At 40.4% G+C, this 23,148-nt stretch overlaps 1 protein-coding gene across 1 annotated transcript; it reads right to left on the minus strand.

Annotated features, from left to right (window-relative positions):
• Positions 1-19,971: 19,971 nt before the first annotated feature.
• On the minus strand, positions 19,972-20,627 carry LOC133750856 (large ribosomal subunit protein eL29-like). The gene has a single exon (XM_062180573.1). The coding sequence runs from the start codon at positions 20,587-20,589 to the stop codon at positions 19,972-19,974; it is 618 nt and encodes a 205-aa protein (XP_062036557.1). The 5' UTR covers positions 20,590-20,627.
• Positions 20,628-23,148: the final 2,521 nt, after the last annotated feature.

Below are 23,148 nucleotides of genomic sequence, written 5' to 3' on the forward strand. Positions count from 1 at the left end.
CTGATGCCATGAACAGGAGTGTCAAATTGTAAGTCAGCAACAGGAGTCACTGTGTACTTACATCCCTTCTGTCAATTTCTATTTGCCTCTCAATCGGAAAACTTATTCGTGGTTTAAACAGCATCTTTCTTAGGTCCTCCAATAATGACTCTGTCTTTTTTTCTAGACCTTGTCTAGCCCTCTTGGGGCCTAATTCCTTTGTAATCATAGCCTCTATTCTTACATCAATGGCTCTACTCCCGACCTGTGTGTACTGATGGTCCTCTTCGCCACTTAATGTTGTATGATTGTTCATAATTTCTCTACAGACAAACCCCTCTACCAAAAGATGAGAGACCTTTCTCTCAGTCTTGGCTGGGATCAGCTTCACAGCTTCTCTCTCCTCAGTAGTGATCTCAGGAGCAGCTTTGGGCCACAATGTTATCTCGACCAACTGATTTCAACACAACTCCAAATTACAAGAAGAGGTCCATCCTCAGCTGATGCCATCTGTGCTTCTTGTATTTTGAAAACCAGAAAAAGTGAACCAGTATTGCTACTGTTGCTATCCTAGTCCTGTCTCCGTTACCTCCTTACCCTCATAAAATCATCATGCATAAAGAAAGGGGAGGATGATGAGAAGTTTTGAAATTGGTAAGGTAACAATTCTACATCTTTTTCCTATTAATAGAATTCCAAGGCTAAGTCCTGAATTGCAGTTTTTTTGACCAGAAAAGTAAAAAGCATTGGCCATACATGTGTTCCAAGCCTCTCTAATAATGAAACAAGAAAGGAGAAACAGCTCCTTTATTTTATACTTGAAAACAATAACTTTGATCATGCACAACACAATAGAGTTGGAAAAACAAAACACACACACATACATTCATACACAGAGAGATCCATATAGCAAACTGCCAGAAAATGTAAATGCAAAAGCTATTTTCCCACATAAATCATAAATATCAGTTGGTTCATATAAAATAAGACAATTTTGTGGCTGCAAGGCTGTCTGATCAAACTCCAGGGTTTGATGAGTACTTTTGCTTCTGCCTACAGCAACAGGAAAGAGGCACAACAGTGTAATTTCAGAACTTTCAAACCAGACAGGGTCACTGGGAGGATACTGTCCATGAAAGCCATCATAATCCTAAATTGTAAAAGTAAATATGAACATGCCTAAATGCCAATACCTCCTTACTATTATCTCTTGCCAAGTTTGTTCTGACAAAACTAATTAAAGGAAAAGTGACATTTCCACATTCATCTCATTGATAAAAATATCAACCACATGCCTAGCTTGAGAGCAGACAGGAGAATGGCAGCACTGAACACATCATGAGAAGATGTCAGGTAGAGACCCAAACTGTTACTTAATATTGTTGCCCCTTTTCAGATGTGAAGATATGAATCCAAGAGCAGCAGGATTTCGAGAACAGCCCATCTGTACAACAGTCAATCAAGATAGAATAGTCCTTTGATTTATTTGCTTGATTTTGACAAGATATCTTACATGGATGAAAGTTATTGAAATCCTAAACTCTCACAAGCTTAAAATTGCCAAATAGTTGTTAGCCCTCCTAGGGAAGGATACCAAAATTGAAAAGGACTTGGAAATTTCCTGTCAACTACAGGAATCACAAGAAGCATGAATGTGGGGTTACATAAGGTACATCCCCTTTGCATAAACAAGATAGACAGTAAAAGAAGGGAATTCAGCCAGCCAGTCAGGAGGCAGTCTGGAATTCATGGATCGTGTATATTAGCAGTTGTTTGCATGTCCCCAGAACACGCTCCGGTGGGGGTGGACAAATGTCAAAAGTTTGGACACTGACACAAATCACCAAGGAAAAATCATGAATTAAGCATAATCATAGCAAGGTTTTGAGCAGATATAAGATAATTGCTGAATTTGCTGATTTATCTGCTCTAGGCATTAAACCTTAAGTGTGCCAACAGTTAGAACATTCAAATCATGAACCATAAAATTTCACAATTAATTTTAGCAACAAATCCAAATTGTAATCCTTGAAGAAAATAAGAAGGAATATATTTTAAGGGAGAGGAAGAGCAAAAAGAACAAACATTTAAAGACTTTTTTCCCTTCATCACATATAACATAAATTGAAGACCAGACCAGAAAGCTTTCCCTGAAGTATAGCTACCAAACCACACTGCAGTTTTTGTTCTTTACTTTCTAGCACTGTGTTCTTTGATACAACTGTATTATAAAGCCATTTATAATAGTGGAACAGTAGTTCAATAGTTGAGTCCTTCTCATGTTCCAAGAAGATGTCAGGAGACAGAGCAATACATGAGACATTGTCCTTGCCACTCTACCAAATACTCTTTGTAAAGAGGCCATACAGTGTCTGAGAGAAGTCTCCAGTAATTATTTTCAGTATTTACTTGGTGTCTGTGTCCATGTGCCTCCAGAATACATTGGACACAAGGCACCATCAGTCTTCTTGGCTCATGTATTTGTTTTCTACTGCTGCCATAACAAATAAACACAAATTCAGTGACTTAAAACACCCACCCAGAAGTCCTGAGAGTCAGAAGTCTGGGCACAGTTTCCCTTAGCTGGGCTCTCAATTTGGCAATCACAGGGCAGAAATCAGGATGTTGTCTGCAATGCGCTCTTATCTGGAGTTCTGGGGAGCATTCCAATTTTAAGTAGAATTGCATTGCCTGCAATTGTAGGCCTAAGGTCTCCATTTCCTTGACATAGCCCCTTCACCTTCAAGCCAACAGCAGTGCCTTAAATCTCTGACTTCCCCTCTTGTTACCAGCCAGAGAAAGATCTTTGCTTTTCAGGGTTTTTGGGATTATGTGAGGTATTCTCAGACAACCCAGGATAATATCTCTATTTTAAAATTAGCTGGTTATTCACCGAAATTACACCTGCAAGCCTCTTACATATTCACAGGAGTAAGATCAGAGGCCTTGATTTCTGCCCCCATAGCTCACATGATTGCCAGTGATATAAAACTACTCCAAAGTCGTTTAAGCCAAAAGGGAATGAAAAGGGAACTTGTTGGCTCAGTGAGACATGGAGGAATCATGGAGCCTTCGTCATAGGTGGACTCATGCCTGAAGACATCATCAGCTCTTATAGTTTGCACATGAAAGCTAATCAAAATGAAATCCTTCTTGTCAGACTCAGACAAGATTTTTCTGGGAAATTATGAAGGAGGAGAGTCCATACCTGCTTGTCTGAAATAAGGACTTTCTCTAGGAGTTTCCAAAAGCCCAAAAAGGTTTCTTCTCATCTACACATACTCCGTGCTTTGCACACTTTGCCTTATGCACAAATTTCTCTAACCAAGTTTATTTTTAACATTCGTATTTTTCTTCTCTATTTATATAAAGGGAACAAATTTCATGTGCCTCATATATACAGTTTTAAGAGGATAATGATATATCCCACCCTAACTACCCTCCCCCACTTCCACCCTCCATCCTTTCTCCTTTCTTATTTTTCTCTTAAGTTTTACAAAAACTTACTTTTGGTTTACTTTGTAACAAGCTTAACCCTGCACTAAATAAAGAATTCAACAAGCAGTAAGTAGAAAAACCACTGTTCCTCAAGAGTATGGACAAGGGCTATAAACAATAATCAAATTTCAAAATGTCAATTTCACTCATATACATTACCTTTTTTGTACACTAAAGATTAGCTACCATAAGTCAGGGAAAACATGTGATATTTATCTTTCAGAGACAGGCTTATTTCACTAAACATAATGGTCTCCAATTGCTTCTATTTTGTTATGAAAGACAATATTTCATTCTTGTTTATGGCTGACTAATATTCTATCATGTTTACATGCCACAACTTCTTTTTCCAGTCATCAGTTGATTGACATCTGGGTTGATTCCATATCTTAGCTATTGTAAATTGAGCCGCTATAAACATGGGGGTACAGATAACTCTTTCATATGCTGATTTCCTTTCCTTTGGGTAAAGATGGCACTGATTTAGATGAGATAATGTCAATAGAATATCTGCCCAACAAGGGTACCTCCACCAATGAACTGATGCCAACTCCTGCCTCTGGTCTCCAAGACAAAGGAATGATATATCCAAGCAGCTTACATACATTTCTCATTTTGGCCTTTAAAAACTTCCCCTTGCCTGGACCTCCTTAAATATATTCATAGTTTTCCACAGCAAATGTATTCCCCCTGCAGTTATTTATTCACAAACAAATATTATTCTTTGCAAATTCTCTCTTTGTAATTGTTATTGAAATTCACCTCTCTCTTCAGCTTCTCAGCTCTGCTCCCTTCTCTGTGTGGTTTCATTCTTTCCTACTACAGACTGATTTCCTTCTATTCCAATTTGGGATATCCCCAGATTAACAACCCACAAAGAAAAGAAGCCTCTGTATTCCAACGTCCAATCAGAGCCCTGACCTCCATCACCAGCCAGAACTTCGAACTTAAGTAGAGTATTCTAGTAATGGGAAGATACCTGGTGATCATTCTTTCCAACATCCTGTAACTAATTCCTGGTAATGAGACCCACTATAACCCCCACCCCCATCACATCTGGGTTTTGATCTTTTCTGAGCCTCCTCTTCTTGCTCTCATTTAGTAGATACTGTGCTGCCTCTCCCATATTCCTTTTAATATCTAGTGCGCAGATCACCCAGCTGCTGAGTGTGCTGTACCTATCAACTTATAGTTGCAACTTTCCCCAGAATGTTGCCCCTGGTTGATCTTGCATGCCTTTACCAAACAATTTCTAAGATGTTTCACTATCTCTTAACCCATGACAATCAATGATTGACTGATAGGGAGGTACAAGAGCCTTTATCTTAAGACACATACCTCCAAGCCAAAGGTAGTTTACCTGAAATCATAGCTCAACTCGTTTCCCCTTATACTGCTTCTCTTGCTTCCTTACAAGCTTTCCTGAAGATAAAAGTCACAATAAACCATGAACATCTCAAACCCTACCTCTGGCTCTGCTTCCAAGAACCTACCTAAGATACTTCCTGAAAACTCTGTTCACTAATGTCCCACCCAAAGTCCCATTTTTGTTCAACTCAGTCAGAGTCCATTTCTGCTGCCTATAACCAAAAAACTCCCAACCAATACCCTAAAAACAAAGAAAAAGGGAGGTTGTCCCATGGTTACAATTCCACTAGCGCAACAAAGAGTAGAGAAGGTTGTGTTGAGAAATGTGTAGGGAAAAATATATAGCCATGGCTATCTGCTGTGTTTGAGGGTGAACTCTTTGACTTGTTTGTATTATTCAAGTGAGCCAAAGGTGCATGCTAGTTGCACTTATTTCTTACAAAGCATGTAGAACAAGGCCTTGCACAAAGCAGATGCTCAAAAAATATGAATGGATTGATTGCACAGAGGTAAAGTGCCCAAAGTGATTGGCATCTATCAAAAAACACCACAAATTTAAAAGGATTAAAGTGTTTTTCTTACATGGATCATGCTAATCATAATTCACTTTTATATAGTAAATTATAGTTTACAAAGCACATCCACATTTACCACTTCATTCACTTGCAGCAATCAAGCCAGCTGAGTTCTAACAGCCCCATTTTACTGATGAGTTTCATAGAAGTAAATGCTGTCCACAAATAGCACACTTACTAAGTGTTGAATAAAAACATGTGATCTACATCCTTTTTTCCTTCTACTAAAAAATATGATCTCCCTGGCAGAGGGCATTACTCTCCACCTACCCCACCCCCAACTTGGCATTAAGTTTATCCAGAAACCACTTTGTGCTCAGAGTTCTTGGCACCTGAGATTAAAGAGAAAGAGAATGGACTTTGGTGATCAGAAAATGTATGCTCTGTAGCCTTCCAGTTCTTTCAAAAAGGAGATTAATAATTTATGGAGTACAGCTACAAGAGGTGCTTAAGTGACCCATGAAAGACAGCAGGGCATGGAGCAGGCCAGGGGTACATAAAGAAGAAAGTCCCATTCCTAGCTCTGAGAGTTAAGATTTCTTGTTAATCTCTTCTAATTCCTGACATATATTGTTTCAGCTGCTGAGCACCTTGAGTTTCTTTCCCCAGAACAAAGTAATGCCAGTTCAATCTCTCTTCAGTTATGGAGTTTCACTCACATGCTTCAAATACAATTAATCAGGGCAGTATGTGGCCACTTCCGAACCAGGTGCCAAAACTACTCTTTTAACCATTAGAAAAACATCTCCCACCCAAGGAGAGAGGCTTTCTTGCTAGTTCCCAATGCCAAAAAGCTGAGAGTGAGAACAGGTCATCTGTCTTGAGTCTATAGGTATTATCTGAGCCCCATGTCTGGTCTTTGAGGTCTAAGAAAATGCAGAATCTCATCTGAGTAGCTCTTAAAAAAAATCTCCTGCAAATCTGTCTGAAATTTTCTGCTGGCTAGAGCTTTCATATTCACACTGATAGTGTCTGATTTTCCGTTCTTTCCTTTAACAATGTTTTTCTACCTGAGGCCATCAATTTCAACTGTTTTGCTCTGGAGGTAGTAGACCAGATGGGAAAACAGGAAAATTTTGTGTGTAAAGCACGTTTTCCCTGCCTGTCAATCACTTCCCAGGGCTCAACTAAAGTCATCGTGATTTTAAGTGGCAATGTCCTCAGTTTTAGACAGAAGATTCTTCCAGGTAGAAGCCAACAGTCGCCAAAGACAAAAACATTTGCCCTGATACATTTGTCTTTTGCCCAAGAATTTTAAAGCACCTTTCCAAGAATAACAACAACAAAAACATGAAATCTCCCTCCAAAAACAATGTTTGTTGGCTAGAATAATTAAAGGCAAAATCTCAGTCACACATTTGTCTATGTTCTGATTCAAGGGTGAAAGAAGACACTGAACTAGAGGTTCAGCAGTCTAGAGTAAGGTTTCTTTTCTACACTCCCTTCCACCCCATAGATCTTACCATGGCTATTTTCAAATAATGTTTCTTTTAAAAAGCTTGTAAGTTTCATTAATCAAACCAAATCAGGACCGCATCACTTCCCTTTTTCTTTCATGTTCCTTATTTAAAAAGTCATATTTCTAGGGGCTGGCACTGTGGTGTGGAAAGTTAAGCCTTCACCTGCAGTGCCAGCATCCCATATGGGCACCAGTTCAAGTCCCAGCTGCTCCACTTCCAATCCAGTCCCCTGCTAATGTGCTTGGGAAAGCAGCAGAAGATGGCCCAAGTACTTGGACCCCTGCACCCATGTGGGAGACCCAGAAGAAGCTCCTGGCTCCTGCCTGGCCCAGCCCTGTTTGTTATAGCCATTTGGGGTGTGAAACAGCAGATGGAACACCTATGTGTGTGTGCGTATGTGTCTGTTTCTCTCTCTCTCTCCTTCTCTCTCTCTCTGCCCTTCAAATAAATAAATAAATAAATAAATCTTTCTTAAAAAGTTATATTTTTAACATCCAATCTCAGCTAACAGAGAGAGCGCAAGATTGAGAAAAGGGCATCCCAATAGGAAAGTGAAGGCATATTCAAAGTGAGATAATTCAGAGGAAATGTGTATTTCTGAGAGATGTTTCACAAATGGATGGATTTAGGAAAACTACAAAAGCTAGGTTATGACCTAGAGACAGTGACAGCTGAAGTTTTGCTACCACTGGACCCTGCAAGAGACAGGGGAGGAAACAACAAGCAGAATCTAGAACAAGAGAGTGTTAGAAGGAGTCTGTTATCTTGTGCAGAATTGTGACTTGTGATAGAGAGATACAGCCAGTTCTCACAGAGAAGGGTCAAGGAGCTACATCACTGACCTCACTGTCTCTCTCCCACAGATTCCTGCAAGGCTTGCCCACTGGCCAAGTCCAAAAGGAAGCCTGAGAATTTAGAAAGCTCTGTTGATACAGTCTGTACAGGTCAGCCTTCAGGAACAATAACTTTGGTGGGCTCTTGGAAGCCTTGGAAATGCTAATAACAAAACCATGTATGGCATTCCTGGTATGTACCAAGCACTAGTCCTTTATTTCTTTAATACCTCTACCACTCTCTGGTAAATGCTTTCTCTCTCTTATAGACATGGAAGCTGAAGCTCAAAGACTTTCAATAATTGGCTCAACATGATCACAGCAGATTATAAGTGCTACATTCTGTTTTAAAACTCCATTATGTCTTCCACCAAAGCTAGTGTGTTCACAGTAGGCATAGAAAGTGTCTATGGTTGTGCTTAGTACATAATTAGATTCACTAACTGATACCTGGGCAGGTGATATCATTAATGAAGATAAGAAATGAGCTGCCTCCTACTAGCCGATCACTCTGTGCTATGTGCTATGCTAAACCATTTATCTACATTATCACAGTTAAATTTCACAGCCACCAATAGATATTTCCAAGAAGGAAAACTTATCTTGTTTTTGGACAGATGCACACTGACCAAGGAATATGCGGTAGCCATAAGAGTAGAGCTCTTGAATCTCCCTCTTCAGGGAATATAGTTGACCAACAGTCCCAGGACCTGCGTTGTAAGATCGTATCGCTGCCTTTGCTCAGTGGTCACACTTTCCACCAGCTACTCCCAGCCAATGACCAAGTGCAAGAGGTACAGAAAGTCAGGCCTTTTCCCGGGAGATGTGGGATTCCTTTGACAGACCACTTTAACCCAACAACTCCCCAGTGGCTGGCCAAATTATTCTTAGAACTGCCCTTCAGTACAAGATGTCTCCACCCAAGCTTCCTTCCTTCCTTATCTCCTTCATGGGCTGCCAGACCTGCATTACAGTCAGATTTCTTTTTCAGAGTTTCCCAAGTCCTTCCTCATTTTCTCTTGCAGGCATCTCCCCTAACAATTTCCTGAAAGTTAAATCTGTCTTAGTGTTCTCTTCATGGCACATCTGCTTCTTTGTAGACACCACTAACACAGACCACAGAAGTGTCACTGCATAAATTGTAATCTTAAGTGTAGTATTACTGACAATTATTGAGTATCTGGTATTTACTGAGTTCCTAAAAAAGGGTCTTTTTTAAAAAGATGTCAATCAAGTATGTATCCTCAAGTGACTTACAATCTAGCAACACACTTTCTATGTACAAAAACATTAGCTGGTTACCTGAGATGTCAGAAGGATAAGCCGCATAGAAGGTCAGACTCTCCTTTTGTGTTTTAGGCTATTATCAGTGGGAATTTCATGCATGTTCCCTGGCAATGTGTTTCTTTGAAAATTTAGTCCTAAATCCAATATCAAACTGTGGTTTTTTTGAATCCTAAGTGGAAATGTTTTGGCAGGAAGAAAAAAATTAACCAGCTGTCTTTGTCCAACTGTTTAAAATATGTATTTTCCAAGCATCCCATACTTTCCACTGTTGTGGGTTTTTTTTTTTTTTTCTTTTTTTGAGCAAAGACCCTACTCCTTCCCACAAAATACCCTGGCACTCAGGAAGTTTCCCCTGCTTTGAGGCAGATGAAGGTTGCAAAAACCCACTGATCTGAAACATCCTTTTTATTTATAGAATAGACTACCACATACACTCCCCCAAAGAAAAAACTTGTTGATATTTTCTTTTTAAAAAAAAATCTAAAGATTTATTTATTTACTTGAAATGCAGTGGCAGAGAAAGAAATCTTCCATTTGCTGGTTCACTCTCTGATGGCTGCAAGAGCCAGGGCTGGTCCAAGCTGAAGCCAAGAGTCAGGAACTCCATCCAGATCTTCCATGTGGGTGGCAGGGGTCTAAGACCCCAGGTCATCCTCAACTCCCTTTACAGGTGCATGAGCAGGAAGCCGGATTGTAAGCAAAGTAGCTGGAATTCAAACCAGCACTCCTAGGTAGGATATTGGTGTCTCGAGCTGTGGCTTAACCCACTATGCCACAATGCTGGTCCCTATTTCAAAAATTTTACTTGGTTATTTTCACTTACTTGAAAGTCAGACAGAGACAGATAGATGGAGAGAGATCTCCCATCTTCTGGGTCACTATCCAAATGACTGCAAGAACTGGCGCTGGGTCAGGCCAAAACCAGGAGCCTAGAACTCAGTTCAGGCTTCCCACATTGGAAGCAGTGCACATTAGCAGAAAGCTACAATTGGAAGCAAAGGCAGGACTCAAACTCGGTAACTCCAATATAGGATGTGGACATCCCAAGTGGTATGTCGACTGCCGTACCAAACACATGCTCCTCTGGAAGTTTCTCATGCAAACATCAGGCAAGCTCTCTTTTCCTTCCTCTTACTGTCTATCTGTCAAATAAATTTTTTTTAAAAAGTCTCTGCTTTTCGAGGGGTCCCGAAATCATGTAGCCAGTTGTTTTCCATGATTATACTTGTAGCATCTAGCTGATTCCCACCGCAACATGAACTCTCACAAGAATTCTATGAAGTATCAGTATCTCCTCTCTATTACCACAAGTGATATCTTGTAACACTTGACCCATCAGGAGCCTCCATCAGCTGCCTGGACGCAATTCTCACTGGACATCATTCAGCACACGGGGTCAGCTGAGAGGCAGCATCCTCTTTACCTTACATTCCAGACACCCCAGATAATTAACCTTACTTGAAAATAATACTCGACAAAGTAGAAGGGAAATAAAAAGGTGTCAAATTCATAGATCAAATGAGTAAACAGCCGCCCGTGGCCAGTTTTATAAGCTTGACTGCAGCTCAAGGAAAGCTCACACTTTCCAGAGCCTTGTGTCCCTTCTCTGTATCTTTGTAAAGATGCCACAGTCTTGGTGTGGGATTCAGTTCTACTTGATGTCCAATGTGCTGTCCTTGCCTTGTTTGAGGGTTAAAATCAGCCAGTGCCCTCTTCGTCCCTAATGCGCCCCACGTACCAAAGTGCACAGCAGTTTGCACTTCATAGAAGTTCAGGATGTGATTAATGAAAACTGGATGCCCCACAAATTGCTTTTACCTTCATGTGTATTTTAACTTTCTAGACAATGGATTGATGACCAAATTGTTAGATGAAGATTGCAAAAATTCATAAAGATCTTTTCTATAAACTGAATGTGCATGTGTGTGTGTGAACTGAACAATATTTGTCTCTAAATTTCTGAGACCAAGGAGCAGGCATTTGGTACAGCAGTCAGGACTCCAAGTGGAACACACACACAAACACACACATCCCATTTCAGAGTGCCTGGGTTTTCATCCCAACTCTGCCTCCAGTTTCAGCTTCATGTTGATGTGCACCCTGGGAGGCAGCAAATCATGGCTCAGGTGGTTGTGTTCCTGCCACACATGGGGGAGACAAAGATTGAGTTCTAGACACCTGGCATTAACTTGACCCAGACCTGGTTTTGCTGCAAATTGAATAAATAGTTTAAAAAAATACTTTTGGAACCAAAGGTATTTCTGCAACCACAGAACAGTTAACTGGTCACTTTTGCTCTGAGACCATGTAGAGTCCTTGTTTCTTTTCTAAAATTTTATTTATTTTCAATTTACTTGAGATTTTTGGGATGAAGAGCCAGATGGAGATCTTCTGCCTGCTGGTTCAATCTCCAAATACACGCAAGAACTTGCACCATCACCTGATGCCTCCTAGGCTGTGCATTAGCAGGAATCTAGATGAGAAGCAGAGCAGCCAGGATTCAAACCAGGCACCCAAAATGTAATGTGGGTGCCCAAAGCAGTGAATTCAACCACTGAGCCAGATGTCTGCCCACACCACCCCCCCCTTTTTATATTTTATTCTTTGTCATGGCTCACTTTCCTTCATTAAGTCCTTCTAGGAAATTGCCCTGTAAGATTAGGCCTGAAACCTATGATTGTCCCTGTTTTTTGTTAGACAAACAACTGGAAGAAAATGTTAATATACCAGGAGGGGTAGGTAGACATGAGATTCCTCTGAGGAATAATGGATCTTCAAAAGGCATCCTCCAAGATTATGTGGAAAACATTCCTAAAGATTTGTTTATTTGTTATTTATTTATTTGGAAAGCAGAGCAAAAGAGAGAGGAAGAAAGACAAAGAGAGAATGAGAAAGATCTTCCATTTACTACCTGACTACACAAATGGTCATAGTGGCCAGGTCTAAGCCAAGCCACAGCCAGGAGTCAGAATCACTTTGTCTTCCACATGGCTGGCAGGGCCCTAAGCACTTGGACCGTCTTCTGCTTCCCAGGTACTTTAGCAAGGAGCTAGATGGGAAGTAGAGCAGGCGGGACTTGAATGGGCACTCCAATATGGAACAGCAGTGTCACTTTACCCACTGTACTACAACACTGACCTTTTATTTGAAGATTTATTTATTTGTTTGCTTATTCAAAATTCACAGTGACTGAGAGAGACAGAAGTGGGAGGCATTTCAAGGTGTTAAATTCAGAATTGCCATAGGAAGAATAAGTCAAGAGGATATTAAGAAGGCTAAAGTATTGGATAGTTGATGCAGCACTGATCAAGATTTAAGAAGTTACCTGGGAAGCAATTCTTACTCCACATGTAGCATATACCAGTTCACCTGTTTGCGTTCATGCCCAGAATATTTAGAAAGGAGTTTAAAATGAAAGGCAGGGCAAGAAAAGGGAAGGTGAAGAAAAATTGTCAAAGCCAATTGCTCTTCTCTTCTTGTATATTCCCTTGACTAAGCAAAGCCCTAGGAGGGAGGGAGAGAGGAGGAGGGAAAAAGGGAATATCATTATGTTCTTAGAATTGTACCTATGAACTATATTGAATCTGTTAAAGGCTAATTAAAACTTTTTTAACATCCTAAAAAATAAGTACAACAGTGGCCATTTTCACCTAAGAATAATTGCACACTTGTTCTTTCTCTGCTACATTTGCTGTTACTGATGACCTGGAGTATTGAAAGATTTTTCGACCCCTCAGACAAAACATAAGTGACCACATAAGTAATTAGCAGTAAGAAGAATTTTTATATGGAAATATCTCTGCAGTTGAGATAGCCCAGAGCACTTCAATCTGCTTACTAAGCCCAGACCAAGAAAGAAGTGGCTTCCCTAATGTGAAGATTCAGTCCCTGCCTCACCTTGTTGATAACTTCTGGAGTCAGCACTAGGTTCAACATCTCGAAAATTGTAATCAAACCCCAGTTACCACTTACTACTTTGTAACTTTGGGCAAGTTTTTTGGTCTCCTTAGGCCTATATTCTCCTACCTATGAAACTGGAATATTTTTACCTCGCTCACTGAAACAAAAGGGTTTTTGTGAAACACAAAAATGGAAGTAGACGTGAAAACATTTTATATAAAACAACGTGCAAAAGATTATGTTGAATGGATGAACCTTCGGAGGGGGTTTTTCAATGATTTGTCCCTAAGTTCTACCAACCACACAACAGTTGGCTGGTCCTGACCTGTCCATCATTCAATTCCTTTGTCTAAATCCAGCATTAGGTGGAGCATGAATGGATTTAAATCAAAACAAATCCATGTTCACCTGGTTCCTTACAGATCTCCTGAATCAGCATTCGAGAGTTAATTTTAAGCTAAAAATGGAGAAATCAAAATTGCATTGTTTTAGGTTCATAGCTATAGAAAATCTCTGTTTCATGTATCCTATTAAATTATATTTGGAGAGCCCACATTAAATGATATAATAAAGGTTTATGTATTTCATGAGAATGTACATAAATATTAATGTTCTTTACCCAAGTTCTTTAAAAAGTTGTTGTGAAAAGTATTCCTTTGCTCCTTGAATTTCAGTAAAGATGTTTTATTCTTCCTACTAAATCATTTCAAATTATATTCTGTGCCAGTGGTGTACATTTTATACCCTGTCAATCAATAGTTACACTTCAATGGCATGCACCCAGATTCTCATTTTTACATAAATGGTTTTAAAACACATTCTCCATATTACAACCTAATCTCACCCTGGCCCAGCAAAATATACATGATTCAGTATAAAGCAAATAATGTTATGATGAGAAAAAGTTACCAAGAATCAAAATGGTGTTATAAAGACTTACTATAAAACCCATATGCTCACTCTGAACACTGTCCAAATAAGCACTAGAAACTGACAGTTTAATGTAGTACTGAAAGGGTCAGATCAAGAAGCAGGAAGACTCATGAAACAGAAGCATATGCAAAAGAAATAGCCAAAAGAGTATCATGACTCCTGCAAAGAATTCTATATACCATGAGGCCCAAGTTTCTAGCCATAAATTTAATATACTCCTGTTCATATCAGAGGCAAAGCATCCTTATTAGAAACACCAGAAGAATGTAGTAATATAGGTAGTGTGTTGCACCATGCCAATTTAATGGAAATTTTAGCCACAAAATACCTTCCTCAGAATTAATAAATGTGAATACTCAGATTTTAAATATGCTCACATACCAAGATGTTACATGTCCATCTGCCACTTAATTCAGTTAGTCTAAGGAGACTTCTGTAGGTGCATGATATGTTTTCTATAGTCTGCTGCTGGCTTTTTAAAAATAATGCTTCAGGCATGAATATTGATTTGTGCTCATATATTCCCTTGGTACGTTTTCTGAGGAAACTTCTTAAATAAATTTTTGCTAAATTAAGTGTAACTTTAAATGTGCATTCTTTTCAAAGGGGCCTTGAAGGATTTGCCAAGGAAGGCCTTAAAATAATTTAAAGTCATGGCTTATAACAACACCATCCCTATATTGTACCACATTCTTATATTCCTGATGGAGAAATTGAGGCAGAAGGGGAGAGCTTGGATTCAGGATACCCTGTGATTGAATCCAGAAACAAAACTCATATTTCCAAATTTCTGGAGCTGCCTTGGAAGACCTCACTCTAGGCATGATCAGAATTCTGACAAACAACTAATACATTTTAAAAACAAGAATTTGACACTGGAACTCCCTGTAATTGGCTTGAGCAAAATGAAAAACCAACAGCACCAAATAACTGGCCAGGGCTGCATGACAATTCTGACAATAAAACTCTGAAATGCAAACATTCAACTGCTCAGCAGGAAGAAACACACACACACACACACACACACTTCAACATGTCTCTCAACTCAATACAAATCTAAAAAACATGCAATAACAGAGTCACAAGATGCTTCCAAACTTGACTGGACAAAGAAAATTACTATGCTGCAGCATAAAATAGTTGAAGGGACCCTTTTCTCCCAAATGGGCAAAGAACCCCAGGTAACATGTTCTTTCCTCTTCTAGTTTTCCCACCAGGAGTGGAGCTACCTGACTCCATTGGAAACAGGGCTGCTGTTCATACATGGAATCCAGTGGCTAGCTGCAGCCAATCTCCAAGCTCTCTCTAAATGAGAATGAGGGGCGAGCATTTGGCATAATAGTTAAGCCACCTCTTGGGATGCCCAAATCCTTTGTCACAGTGCCTAGATTCAAGTCCAGGCTCCACTCACGTTGATTCCAACTTCTTGTTAGTGTGCATCCTGGGAGGCAGCAGGTGATGGCTCTGATAACTGGGTCCCTTCTACCAACACGGGAAACTTAGATTAAGTTCCCTACTGGGCTTCAGCCTGGCCCAGTCCTGGCTGTTGCGGGCATTTGGGGAATATACTAGAGGATAGGCGATCTCTGTCTGTCTGTCTCTCTCCATCTCTCTCTCTCTCTCCATCTCTCTCTCTCTCTCTCTCCCACCCTCCCAACCTCCCTCCCTCTGTGTGTGTGTGTGTGTGTGTCTTCCTGCTTTTCAAATAAGTAAAATGAATACATTTAAAGTTTTAAGAAAATAAACCACGAGAATAAAGTCAGTGATTAATTCAATCAGACATTTTCTGTGCTGAGAAAAATCACAAGAAAACAAAAAGAACAAGAAAAACCATAGGCAGAACATAGGATATTGCAACGTTGCTCTAGTTTAGAATGTGAAGATATAAAAAAGAATAATCCAATTTTGAGACTTCTTTGATTTGCAGATATTTGTACAGATTCGATATCTGACTCAAAAGTTATTTATTAATTCTTATAGCAACATCAGTAGCAAAGTATATTCATAGTTGGCTTTCTTTCAAAATTGAGAAAAAGTTTGTGTCTCAAAAATCCCATAAAGCAAGAATTGAAAAATGCATAGAAAATGATGTCAGAGCAATCACCTGTAAGTCAGTGAAAATAATGGAAATAAAAACCCTAACTTACTCAGAGACTACTCCCTTCCAAAATGTTTGTCACAATATGGGGACAATGTTTGTTTACTTCATAATATATTTCATGACAAGCTCTTCAGTTGAGGAATCATTTTGAAATGTTCTGAATAGCAAAGTATATTTTGAATCATAGGGAAAGGCATATCAACTTAAATTATGGAAAAGCAACTCATTTACAGCTCCAAGTCCTAAAACTGAAATGACAGTTATTCAAAGAAATTGTCAGTTCACGTTTATACTAGTACTGTATCTGTTACAAATATATGACTTCCTTAATTTTTTTTTATTTAAAAAGATAGAGAGGGAAAGAGACAGAGACCTCCCATCTGCTGGTTCACATCCCAAATGCGAGTAACTGCCATAGCCGGGTCAGAACAAAGGCTAGAACAGGGAACTCAATCTGGGTCTCCCAAAAAGCTGGCAAAGAACCTGCAATCACAACCTTAGGCCGGCGCCACGGCTCAATAGGCTAATCCTCCACCTGCAGCGCCAGCACCCCAGGTTCTAGTCCCGGTCGGGGCACTGGATTCTGTCCCATGTTGCTCCTCTTCCAGTCCAGCTCTCTGCTGTGGTCCAGGAGTGCAGTGGAGGATGGCCCAGGTGCTTGGGCCCTGCACCCATATGGGAGACCAGGAGGAAGCACCTGGTTCCTGGCTTCAGATCAGTGCGGTTCGCCAGCCACAGCGGCCATTGTGGGGTGAACCAATGGAAAAGGAAGACCTTTCTCTCTGTCTCTCTCTCTCACTGTGCACTCTGCCCGTACAAAAAAAAAAAAAAAAAAAAAAAAAGAATCAGACCTTGGACTTGAACCCAATCTGACACGAGCTATGTGCATGAGAGGTGTCATCTTAATTGAAAAGCCAAATGCTCACCCCTAGTTCATGATTTTTTTTAAAGAAACTGCCCATTAAGATCACAAAATCACAAAGCTGAGGGGCCAGTGCCATGGCTCACTTGGTTAATCCTCCTCCTGCAGTGCCAGCATCCCATATGGGTGCCGGGTTCTAGTCCCAACTGCTCCTCTTCCAGGCCAGCTCTCTGCTGCGGCGCGGAAGGGCAGTGGAGGATGGCCCGAGTGCTTGGGCCCCTGCACCTGCATGAGAGACCAGGAAGAAGCACCTGGCTCCTAGCTTCGGATCGGTGCAGCACCGGCCATGGCAGCCATTTGGGGAGTGAACCAATGGAGGGAAGACCTTTCTCTCTGTCTCTTTCTCTCACTCTCTGTAACTCTACTTGTCAAATAAATAAATTATTAAAAATCACAAAGCTGATATGCCTTGGAGACCACATATTCTTCAATACAAAAGTCCTTCAATACAAAACGAGACAAGGTCAATGAGCCAAATACTAACCTTCAATGTGACACTTTCTAATAGAAAGTAAATCATTTAGCATTTTGCTAAGTACTTTAAAAAATATATTGCAAGATATTGCTCTTTCATTAAATTTATGTCCCAATCTGTTCTCCTTAGTTCCAAAAGGAAAAAAAAAGAAATCTGATTTGAAATCCTGTAGCATGCTACCTAAATATTAGAAGGCATGTGTACCCACAGCAAGTTTTTTATAATTATTTCGATACTTTTCCTATTTTCTTGTCTGTTGAAATATATTTTTAAAGTTATGTGGGTTTTTTTGGTTTGCTTTGTTTGTTTGTTTGTTTTTGCCAGAGTGTCTTGGCTTTCCATTCCTAAAATACTCTCATGGGCTCTTCAGCCAGATCCGAATGCTTTAAGGGCTGATTCTGAAGCCAGAGTGCTGTATAGGAAATCTGCCATTCTATGAGTCTGCTGTGTATCCCGCTTCCCATGTTGGAAAAAAAAAAAAGAGGACCTAAATGAAAGATCTCTGCGAGTGAGATCCCAGTAGAAAGAACGGGCCATCAAAGAAGGAGGCACCTTTCTCTGAAGGGAGGAGAGAACTTCCACTTTGACTATGACCTTATCTAAATAAGATCGAAGTCGGCAAACTCAAAAGGCTTCCATAGCCTTGGCAACGCATGACTAGAGCCTAGGGAGATTACTGACACCATAAACAAGAGTGTCAAATTGTTAAGTCAACAACAGGAGTCACTGTGTACTTACTTCTCATGTAGGATCTCTGTCCTTAATATGTTGTTCAGTGTGAAGTAATGCTATAACTAGTACTGAAACAGTATTTTACACTGTATGTTCTGTGTGGGTGCAAACTGTTGAAATCTTTACTTAATATATACTGAATTGATCTTCTGTATATAAAGATAATTGAAAATGAATCTTGATGTGAATGGAATGGGAGAGGGAGCGGGAGATTGGAGGGTTGCAGGTGGGAGGGAAGTTATGGGGGGGGAGACATTGTAATCTATAAGCTGTACTTTGGAAATTTATATTTACTACATAAAAGTTAAAAAAAGGTATGTGTGTGTGAGAGAGAGAGGGAGGGAAAGAAAGAGAATAAGAGAGAGAGAGAGAGAGAGAGAGAGAGAGAGAGAGAGAGAGAGAGAAGTACTATCAGGAACACCGGGAAGAACCTAGAACCTACCTGCATTCCACCTCTTGGGACTCATACCCTCAAGAGCAAAATCTCTTGTACACCTTGAAGCCACCCTACAGGACTGGAGCAGGGTTCTGTTCACATCCCCTTGTCCTAGAACTAGAGCTGTTGGTATTATAGGCCACAGCACCAACTGGATTCTCCTAGCTGGAGCTAGGAAGAATCCACCCACATCACACAGTCCTAGAGCCAAAGCAGTTGGTGCCAGCATCACTCAGGCTTGCCAGTAGGTCAAGTGGGCAGCCAATCTTGTTTCCCTCAGCACCAAGAACAAGGCATTGGCTATCACAATCACCAGGAATAATGACACCAAACTTTCTGTGAACCAAAGATACACATCCTAGGAGACGTATATTCATCTCAAATCCACATTTCTATCCCTATGAACAATAGACTACATGACTCGGTCAGTTACAAACATAACTGACAGTGATTTAGAAAAAAAGAAATCATTGAGAGACTACATTCCTGGGCTCAGCTAGAACCAAGACCAAAGCAACAGCCAAGTGATAACCTGCATTCCAGCTAAACCATAAACTCTTTTACAATAAAGCTTACACCATAAAGAAGAAGGGACAATTATACCAAATGTACAGACATTAACATAGGTACACAGGAGACATGAAGAGGCAAGGTAGCATGATGCCTCCAAAAGAAAAAATTTATAAGAATTTGTAAGATCAGAATTAGAGACTGAACTGAAGAAAGTCTGTGAAACGACAGATATAGAATTCAAAATAATGATTGTAAAGAAACTCAATAAGATACAAGAAAACCAAAAACTTACTTGAAATAAATGAAACTGAAAACACAAAATATCAACACCTGTGAGACACAGTAAAAGTAGTATTAAGAGAATACTTTGATCATTGTTTATATCTGAAGAAAGAGATATGTCTCAAAGATCTAATGATATACCTTCAATACAGAAAAACAAAATGAGCCAAATCCAAAATCAGCAGATGAGAAATGAGGATCAGAGCAGAAGTAAATGAAATTTAAGCTAAAAAATAGAACAGATCAAGAAAACAAAAACTGGTTTTTCTAAGAAGAAAAACAAAACAGATAATCCATTAGGCAGGTTAACAAAAAAAAATCAAATAAATAAAATTAGAGATTAAAAAGGAGAAATTACAACTGATACAACTGAAATATAAAGGATCATAAGAAACTACTATGAAGAACTATATGTTAATGAACTGGAAAACCTGACAGAATTAGATAAATTTGTGGCCCAACACTGTGGAATAGCAGGTAAAGCCTCCACCTGCATTGTAAGCATCCCATATGGGCACTGTTTTGAGTTCCAGCTGCTCCACTTCCTTTTTTTTTTTTTTTTTCCTGTCTCAGGTTTATTTGTACAAACAGCACAGGAGGACACTAACCCCACGCAGACAGCAGCGCAGGGGTCACACCAGCCCTTCTGCCCTTGCATTGGCAGGCACAGGCTGTTACTAGGGTGCCTTTGCAGGGGGTTGGGCACCTTTGGGAGGAGCCTGAGCTGGAACTGGGGCTGTAGGTGTGGCCTGGGCCTTGAGCTTGGTTTGGGCCTGAGCCTTGGGCTTAGCTTGGGCCTGGGCCTTGGGCTTGGTTTCAGCCTGGGCCTTGCCCTTGCCCTTGCTCTTGATTTGAGCTTGAGCTTGGGCCTTGATTTGAGCCTTGACCTTGCCCTTGATTTGGGGCTCAGTCTTGGCCTTTGCCTTGGTCTGTGGCCGGGACAGCCTGAGACCCCTAGCAATGCGGGCACAGGCACGCCTTCCAAGCTTGGGGTGGGCAATGTAGGCAAGTCGATCAAGCTTCCGGCTGACACCCTTCGGGATCGTGGGCTTTACTTCCTTAGGCTTGACCAGGGCCTTGATAGCTTCAGCACGTGCAGCCATAGCCTTGGCGTTGTTGGCCTGCATCTTCTTCAGGCCCTTCTTGTTGTGCTTCTTGGCAAAACGCATGTTCCTCAGGAACTTGAGGTCCACCCCTTTCAGATACTCGTATCTTTGTGATTGCGGTTTCCTGATGCCATTTCTGTGCCATTTTCGGGACTGGTTGTGCGTGGTGTGGTTCTTGGACTTGGCCATATCTGCACCCTGCCGCCACCTGTGAGCTATGGATGGTGTCGGATCAGCTGCTCCACTTCTTATATAGCTCTCTGCTGTGGCCCAGGACTGCAGTAAAAGATGGCCCAAGTCCTTGGGCCTCTGCACCCATGTGGGAGAACTAGAAGAAGCTCCTGGCTCCTTGGTTTGGATCTGCACAGCATGCAGCCATCTGGGTAGTGAAACAGCAGATGGAAGACATGTATCTCTCTCTCTCTCTCTCCCTCTCTCTCTCTCTCTCTCCCTTTCCCTCTCCCTCTCTCTGCCTCTCTGTAACCCTGCCTTTCAAATAAATACATAAATCTTAGAAAATAAATAGATAAATGGATAAAATCCTGAATACCTATAATCTACCAAGATTAAATCAAGAAGATATAGACAATCTAAAACAGACCTATAACAAGCAATGAGATTGAAGCAGTAATCAAAAGTCTTCCATGGGGCCAGTGCTGTGGCTTAGCGGGTAAAGCCGTGTCTGCAGTGCCAGTGTCCATATGGATGCCGGTTTGAGTCCCAGCTTCTTCACTTCCCATCCAGCTCTCTGCTATGGCCTGGGAAAGCAGTGAGAGATGGCCCAAGTTCTTGGGCCCCTGCACCCAAGTGTGAGACCTAGAGGAAGCTCCTGGCTCCTGGCTTCAGATTGGAACTCTGCCAAACTATTTTATGAGGCCAGCATCTCTTTGACACAGAAACCCAAGACACAACTCAACACAAAAACTAGTGACCTATATCCTTAGTGAACATAGAAGCAAAGATTCTCAACAAAATACTAGCAAATCAAATTCAAAACCACATCTAAAAGATCATTCATCACAAAGAAATGCAAGGGTTGTTAAACATTCACAAATCAATGAATGTCATAAATCACATTAGTAGAATGAAGAACAAAAACCATATGGTCATCTCAATAAATGCAAAGCCTTAAGATTCAATACCCCTTCATGATAAAAATCCTCCAGATATTAGCTATAGGAGGAACATTCCTCAAAATTATAAAGGCTATATATGACAAGCCAGCTGTCAATAGCATACTGACTGGAGAAAATCTGAAAGCATTTCACATCAGATGTGAAACAGAACAAGGCTGTCTACTTTTGCCACTCTCATTCAATATAGTACTGGAAGTCTTAGCAAGAGCAATTAGGGAGGTGACAGAAATAAACAGCACCAAAGTTGGAAAAGGAGAAGTAAAGCTGTCATGTTTGCAGATGACATGATATTGTACATGGAAAAACCTAAACACTCCATTAAAAAGTTTTTAGAATTGATAAGCTACTTAAGTAAAATTACAGTTTCCAAAATAAACATACAGAAAAGAAGCTTTTTATATGCTAATGAAAGTGAAATCAAGAAAGAAATTTCATTCACATTAGGCACAAAACAAATTAAATATTTAGGAAGAAATTTAATCAAAGAAGTGAATGACCTATAAAATGAAAGATTATCAAACATTGATTAAAGAAATCATCAGGATACAAAAATATGTAAAAATATCCCTGGCTCACATTGGAAGAATCAGTATCACTAAAACATCTATACTACTTAAACCAATCTACAGACTCAATATAATCCCTAACAAACTACCAATGACGTTCTTTACAGAATTAGAAAAAACAACTCTAAAATTCATATAGAATCACAAAGACCCAGGATAGCCAAAGCTATCCTGAGCGAGAAAAATCAAGCGGAGGCAGCACAACACCTGACTTCAAAGTATACTACAAAGCTATAGTAATTAAAACAGCATGGGGCCAGCATGGGGCACAGCAGGTTAAAGCCCTGGTCTGCAGTGCCAGCATCCCAAATGGTCACCGGTTTGAGTTTCCACTGCTCCACTTCTGATCCAGCTCACTGCTGTGGTCTGGAAAAGCAGTAGAAGATGGTCCAAATTCTTGGGCCCCTGCACTCATATGCAAGATCTGGAAGAAGCTACAGGCTCCCAGCTTCAGATCAGCCCAGTTCTAGCCATTGCAGCCATTTTGGGAGTGAACAGGGGATGGAAGACCTCTCTCTTTCTCTCTCTTTCTCTCTCTCTCTCTCTCTCTCTCTCTCTTTGCATCTGCCTCTGCTTCTGCCTCTCCATAACTCTGCCTTTCAAATAAATAAGTAAATCTTAAAAAAAGCATGGTACTGGCATAAAAACCAACACATTGATCAATGGAACAGCATAGAGAGCCCAGTAATTAATTCGCATACAAACAACCGATTTTTTACAAAAGTGCTCAGATCATACAGTGGAGTTAGGATAACCTCTTCAACAAATGGTTTTGTAGAAGAATGAAATTAGATCCACATCTCTCATCATATACAAAAATCAACTCAAGATGGATCAAAGACCTAAATGTAAGACCTGAGACTATGAAGCTGCTGGGAGAAAATGCAGGAGAAACACACCAAGACATTGCGTAAGCACAGCTGACAAAACTAAAGAAATGGGACTATGTCAAACTCAGAAGCTTTTGGAATATAGCAAAGGAAATGATCAATATACTGAAGAGATGGCTGGTGCCGCAGCTCACTAGGCTAATCCTCCGCCTGCGG

The sequence above is a fragment of the Lepus europaeus genome, chromosome 2 (genome assembly GCF_033115175.1).
Source record: "Lepus europaeus isolate LE1 chromosome 2, mLepTim1.pri, whole genome shotgun sequence".
Classification (NCBI taxonomy): Eukaryota; Metazoa; Chordata; class Mammalia; order Lagomorpha; family Leporidae; genus Lepus; species Lepus europaeus.